Genomic DNA, 7,273 nt, shown 5'->3' with positions numbered 1-7,273 from the left:
TTTTTCTTTTTGAAAAAGTATACCAAAGACAAGGAGTACGTAGTTTTTAATAGTAGTATGATATATATATATATATATATACACATATATCTCTTACTTAGATGACTTATTCTTTTTTAAATTAAAAAAATCTTAGCTTTCAATTTTATTATTTTCTAAGAAAATTCATCCTCATTTGGCTAGATGAAAAGCTAACTCCATGTTTCAAGCTGGTTGTCTCACCTTAATCAAATTTGTCACATCACATATCCTCCCCCAACCATTGACTACAAAATAGATTAAAAATAATAATAATAATAATGGTTCTTGTGGGGAGTCTGAGTTGGGTAAGAAGTTGAATTTCAATTTTTTTTCTTTTTTTTTTTATTCTATTTGTAAAATAAATGGTGGGGCTGGTTAGGAATCAGAAGTGCAGAGTCATGTAATTTTACTTTGCTTTTCTTGCTAAAGTTTGTGGGATCTTTTTTAAAACTAGAATTCATTTGGATTAGAATCTTAAATGCTAAAAATATCCTCCAAAGTCCAAATGATGATCTCCTCAATGCCTGTCCCAAATAAATTTCTTCATGGTTTGGGAAAGGTTTAGAATGAATATTTGAAAGTATCCCTGGATTCCTGCTACTGTACAAGGTTTCAAAAAGTTATCCATTCATAATGTTAATGTCATTGACTGCAACCTTGAGAGTCAAAGATCTTATAAACCACAACTCAAGTTATTGGTATCTCTCATTTATAATTCTTTAGATCCTCCTTTCCTTATCAAGATGATCCTTACAATACGACTGTTTACCAAAAGAAACAGATTTTTTGTCTTTTCATTAAAACCAGTTCTTTCTAGCTTAATTATAGATTGTTCTCCCTAAGAAGAAAAATTTGGGCTTTGATTTGGAAAATTCCAGCTACTCATATGGTTCATTTCTTCCTTTGGAAGTGTCTGCTTTTTTTTTTTTTGTTTTTTTTCTCTCTCTCTCTCTCTCTCTCTCTCTCAAAGAGGTAGGGGTGTCAAAATCCTAAACTTAATGGTCAAACTGATCAAATCCACCAAAAAAATTCAAAACTGAATCAAATTGCATTGAATCCTTATTGGGCTGGCTTTGGATTGAAGTATTATAGAACCTATTGAAAATGGACCAACCGAAAAATGCACGGAACATGAAAAACCAGAACCAAAATCAAATACCAAACTGAAAACCATAAAACCCATGTTTTTTCTCTATATACAAAATCTAGTAAATCAAACTCAAACCGGACCAAACCTCATATGAAACAGATAAAGAGAGAAAAAAAGAAAAATGAAATAAACAAAACTCAATCCAAATCAAAATCGGAATCAAACTTTCTCTATTGATTTGGTTTTGAAATCATCCATTCTCACCCTGAAATTTATTCAACTCAATCCAAACTAGACCAAACCAACTGATTGACATCCCTAGAGAAAGGGGCTGTAATGTCAATGTAACCTTCCTTTATTTATTTTTATTTTTTGCTAAGATCAATGTGTCCTCCCTTTTATGTTGGCTGGAATCTAAATCTAACGGAATATTCATTTATTTAGGTAAAATTAAATTTTATTTGCTTGCCTAGTTTTTTAGATAATCTGGTTTGTAATGCCATCAAGAGCTGAGGTCAAACCAGCCAAGAATTGGTCTGAGTTGCTTTCCTTTGTTTCAGCCTTACTTTCTTTCCTTATGATGTAACCCAAAGAACCATCTTCCATGAAAATGAACTCCCTGATCATGTCAAGCACAGTAGCAGTGGAAGAGAAATGAAAGATGACATTTTTAAATCCAACACATTTAATTGGACGGGGTTTATATTTGCATGGCATGAAGTAGCATTATAGCAATTCAGGGGAGGAGGGTTGAAGCTTTGACCCATTATATAAGGATTGAAGACAGAAAAATAAAAAATCTAAGGAATCTTTGACCTCTTATTAGAGGGATTGACAGCAAAATCTAAGGAATTGCTAGAGATCAGTACTGAATCTAACTCCAAATCTACTCTGTGTTTGATACAATGGAGGAGCAAAGAAGGATTCAATTCAATTGGGACTCCAAAATGCTGATTTTTATTGTAACATGTGAGGGTAGTAAAATTGAATTGAATCACAGGACTGCAGTGTGAAACATGAATCACAGGTCAAGAGTACTCAAGAATAACACGTCTGAGCAGAATCAACTAGTAACGCCTTCCCCAAATATCCACAACCCAGGAAGCTTTTTGGGCTTTCGGGTACCCCAAAAGGCAAAGACCAGAGAAGAATTTGCTTTTAAAGAAGACGAAAGAACAAATTGTCTTAGGATCCGTTTGGTATCGTTTCTGTTCCAGAAACATTGTTTCGTGTCAAAAACGAAAATTTCAGTTTCTGTGTCAAAACACAATTTTTAAACGAAAAAATGATGTTTCAAAATTTCAGATTTTTATCGGGAATTTTTTTTTTTTTTTTTGCAAAATGGAACGAAACTGGGAAGACGGAGTTCCGTCCAATCTCATTTTTTTAGTTTTTTTTTTTCACTTTTTGTTCTAAAAAAACAAAAACGGACCATAAGTGTACCAAACAGAAGATTCTGTTTTTTCGTTCCAATAGAACGAAAAAACTCTAGAAACGTTTTTTTAGAACGATACCAAACGGAGCCTTAACATTTGGGTAATCTTTTTTTGTTTTTTTTTATGAAACTTCATTTGGGTAATCGCCGCCGATCAAAAAGTGAACTTTAACAAAGTTCTAAGTTCCGTAATTCTCTCCAAAGTTCGAGGGTATAACTGTACTGTTAAATCTACACTTCACCAACTATATAAGACTGAACTCGGTTCTCCAAAGAATCTCAGGATCTATCACTTCAACGATCCCCATCACTCTTCGTTTTTTTATATATTTTTTTTCTCTCCAACTAATTTTACTTGGAGTTGAGCTCTAATGGCACTCAAAGGTAACAATTCAGAATCCAAAGTTTCGGAACGAGAAGTCGATGGCAATATCTTAGTAGCTCAAGCCTTTTCTCGGGCTGGCATCGAATGTATGTTTGGCGTCGTTGGTATCCCTGTAACCTCTCTTGCGAACCGTGCCGTTGGTCTTGGAATCCGATTCATTGCTTTCCATAATGAGCAATCCGCCGGTTATGCTGCTTCTGCGTACGGTTACCTAACCGGCCGTCCGGGAGTTCTTCTAACCGTCTCTGGTCCTGGATGCGTTCATGGACTTGCTGGTCTCTCAAACGCTGCCATCAACACCTGGCCCATGATCATGATCTCTGGATCTTGCGATCAGAAGGATTTTGGTCGCGGAGATTTTCAGGAGCTCGATCAGATTGCCGCTGTGAAACCCTTTTCGAAGTTCTCTGCAAAAGCGACTGATATTTCAGAAATCCCTAAACACGTCTTTGATGTCGTCGATCATGCTGTTTCAGGCCGGCCTGGTGGGTGTTACTTGGATATCCCCACAGATGTTCTACATCAAACACTTTCAGGATCCGAGGCTTCAAAGCTCTTGGATGCGGCCCAGAGCGCTAGGGCTCAACCAGCGATTGAAAAATCTGTCGGAATCCTTGAAAATGAAATTCAGAAAGCTGTGTCTCTGCTCCGAAGCGCTGAGCGTCCTCTGATTGTGTTCGGAAAAGGTGCAGCTTATGCAAAGGCTGAGGATGCCTTGAAGAAGTTCGTTGATACGACAGGAATACCATTCTTGCCCACTCCAATGGGTAAGGGTTTGTTGCCTGATACCCATGAGCTTGCTGCCACGGCTTCTCGATCACTCGCGATTGGTCGCTGTGATGTAGCGCTCGTTGTGGGTGCCCGGCTTAACTGGTTGTTGCACTTCGGTGAGGCACCGAGATGGTCTAAAGACGTGAAATTCATTCTAGTTGATGTCTCCAAGGAAGAAATTGAGCTTCGGAAACCACACCTGGGTTTGGTTGGTGATGCTCGATATGTCATGGAGTTGATAAATAAGGAGATTAAGGATGCCCCTTTCTGTTTGGGGAAATCGCATTCTTGGGTTGAAGCAATTTCGAAGAAGACCAAGGAGAATGTTTCGAGGATGGAATTGCAGTTGGCAAAGGATGTTGTACCATTTAATTTCCTTACTCCAATGAGAATTATTAGGGATGCAATTCTGGCACAGGGTAGCCCTGCTCCGATTGTGGTATCGGAGGGAGCAAATACCATGGATGTTGGTCGGTCTGTATTGGTTCAGACAGAGCCCAGAACAAGGCTGGATGCAGGTACTTGGGGAACTATGGGTGTTGGTCTTGGTTATTGTATTGCTGCAGCTGTGGCATCACAGGATCGACTGGTAGTTGCTGTTGAAGGAGACTCTGGATTCGGATTCAGTGCAATGGAAGTCGAGGTTTGCTCCTTTTTCTTAAGCTTTGCTCTCCCATGTGCACACATACACACATTTAGAACATCTAAACATTTTTAATGTTATAAACATATATTCTTGGGATCTGATGAATTAGTTATGAAGCATTTTACCTGCTATCGATGATTTCTGCTTGTCTTGTTTTAGTTTTTTCATTTCAAGTGTCTTACTGAATCGTTCTGGTTTTCCCGGTTACTGTTTTGAATTCAAGATACCAACAATACAGCTATTCATTGCAATTTTACAGCAAAAATCTTTGCAAAACAACTCAAAATACAGGTGCGACTGTATCATTGGAATCCCATCAGGTTGTCTGAGAAAACCTCCACATCCTTCATTATTATTGTTATTAATATAATCTAGGGACCCGTTAATCTTCACTCTCACAATTTCACCCATTCGAGGGTAAACTGATAATTGCAAAGCCATTAGTACCTCCAGAAAACTGTCATCCCACACTTTCTTGTTTTTTCTAGCACTTCTCAATTGATACTAAGGCCTACTTGGTCTTCGGTTGGTCTGATGTTCAAGGGTGAATTTGATATCCAAGCGTTTGTATTTTGTTATCCAATACCTGATACATTTATTTGGTTCCTTTTTAAACTCTAATTTGATTGGTTATTTTGCCCTGTACACTTTGGAGCTTTGAATGGACTCTGGTTGAGCTATTTGGTTTTGCAAGTTTGATTCTTCTTCTAGGAATTGACAGCCCCTGCCTTTCGACCAATCCATTCAGATTATATTTTTCCAATTTCATGCTGTTCTTATTGAGGTTGATGAGTATTACATTAATGCAGTTGCAGTCTTTAAGACAGATCTTCTAAATCAGTTATGAAGTATTGGTTGCTCATCTAGTTCATCTTATTTATTTTTTCCCGCTACTTTTTTTTTGTCATATATATCTCTAGTAATGGAAAATGTCATTGCTTTTATGTGATTCTACAGACACTAGTGCGGTACCAGTTGCCTGTGGTTGTGGTTGTTTTTAACAATGGTGGTGTGTATGGTGGTGATCGGAGGAACCCTGAAGAAATTACTGGGCCTTACAAGGATGACCCTGCTCCCACCTCTTTTGTTCCTGGAGCAGCATATCATACTGTAATGGAAGCTTTTGGAGGAAAAGGATATCTTGTTGGGACACCAGAAGAACTCAAATCTGCCCTTACTGAATCATTTTCAGCACGAAAACCAGCTGTAATAAATGTAACTATTGATCCCTATGCTGGAGCAGAAAGTGGAAGGATGCAGCATAAGAACTGAGGTAGGACAATTATCTGTTTCTTTTTCGGATTTGTGTTATCTGCTCGGGCTGGCCTAATGCTCATTGTACGTAAATCATGCAAGGCTGCATACAGTTTCTGCTAGCATCAGGCTCCCATGGTTCTGTTTTCTTAATTCTGCTGGCATTGAGAGTAGTAGTGTAAGTAATTCATTGAGGGTTGGTCCCAATGACTTTTGTGTAATAATTGCAGATTGTTGATTCAACATAAATAAATTTGGATGTTAGAGCGTGTCAATGTCATCCCAGTGAACCTGATATTCGACTATATTTTTTGTTCTACATGTTTGATGATCCACTGTACATGTAAGATGGCATGGCCAAAGTTATCAAACATGAAAACCTCAACCTGTAATCAACTTAGTTCAGGGGCCGAGTGCCAGTTTGATCACTGGGTAACTCCAACAGGCTGTGCTGTGAAAAAGAATTGAAAGATCTGGAAAAAAAGAGAGGGGAGAGGGGAGAGGGGAGAGGGGGGAGGGGGGAGGGTGGCAACCATAACTCTGATCTTTTTGACAGTGTATCAGCTTTGGTCAGCCTGAGATCCCACCATAGCTTAAAACCAAACTGAACCAGATGGGAAAATTATGTTTGACTGAAACAGGACCCTTTTTGGTTTCTACTCATTGAACCATCTAGTACTAAAAACCAAACTGAAACAGCCAGTTTTGATAGTTTTCTGTGTTCTGCAGGGAAGGCCCCTTTGATGGATTCCTTGTTTTTTCTCTTCTTCCTCCTTTTTTGTTGGTCAAATATTAATTGTTTATAGTTATTTTTTTAGTCCACAATTAGATTGGTTAAAAAACCAGGTTAAATGTCGAATTGGCTGTCTTCAGTTCATGATAGTTGGCTATTATTTATATGTGCATGTATATTCAACTTTACTGAACATTTTTATCCTATGTTCTTAAGAGCCAAAGCTAATTAAATGAACTAATCACTCAGATAGCTATGATCTTTTGTTTTCTGTGACTCCAATTTTTCTAGCCAAGACCAGACATTTGATATGCTTATAGTGTAAAATGTTAAAGAAGACAATAAATCATCAAATTCATGTCTCTGGGGAAAAAATAGTCAATTTTTTGATGGAGGTGGGTTCAGTAGGAGAAAGATTCCTGAAGATGAATGTTATTCTCTAGGCCATGAGTTTAGTCTTCACTGCCTTCACTGCACATTTTTTTGTTGGCAAAAGTTTTCCTTCATCAACCCATCTAGGTTCATCATTATTCACACCCCCTATTGTACGAAGTTGATTGTACCCCTGATACCTTCTCCAAGCCATCCGAGGCCCTCAGTCATGGGATTCTTTTTTGACCATTGGTGAAGGAAAACTTGTCTTGTCCTTTTTTGTTTTTCCTTTTTGATAAATGATTTTCCCAAATGACACATAATAAATTAGAGTCCCCAGAGGAGGAGAATGTTGCACTGCAATACAAAGACCATTCCCCTTCATTAAACCGGCTCCCAAAAGCACAACCAAGGACACATGATTTACTATTATCTATAATCTATTTGCCATCTCACAAACAGCTCTTGGAGTCCAATGGAATGAGATCTTAAGCCTAGAAGTGAGGTTCCAAATAAATCTGCTGAGACGTGCAAACCTCCTTTTCATGATACTGGATTTATTGAGA

General features: G+C 38.0%; 1 protein-coding gene across 1 annotated transcript; it reads left to right on the top strand.

The window, feature by feature from the left end:
• The first annotated feature begins 2,833 nt into the window (after positions 1–2,833).
• Positions 2,834–5,877, top strand: LOC122068615 (2-hydroxyacyl-CoA lyase). Its single transcript, XM_042632488.1, has 2 exons — positions 2,834–4,345; positions 5,306–5,877. The coding sequence occupies exons 1-2, from the start codon at positions 2,918–2,920 to the stop codon at positions 5,618–5,620; spliced, it is 1,743 nt and encodes a 580-aa protein (XP_042488422.1). The 5' UTR covers positions 2,834–2,917; the 3' UTR covers positions 5,621–5,877.
• Positions 5,878–7,273: the final 1,396 nt, after the last annotated feature.

The sequence above is a fragment of the Macadamia integrifolia genome, unplaced genomic scaffold (assembly GCF_013358625.1).
Source record: "Macadamia integrifolia cultivar HAES 741 unplaced genomic scaffold, SCU_Mint_v3 scaffold445, whole genome shotgun sequence".
Lineage (NCBI taxonomy): Eukaryota > Viridiplantae > Streptophyta > Magnoliopsida > Proteales > Proteaceae > Macadamia > Macadamia integrifolia.
This window is presented reverse-complemented; position numbering and strand designations above follow the sequence as displayed.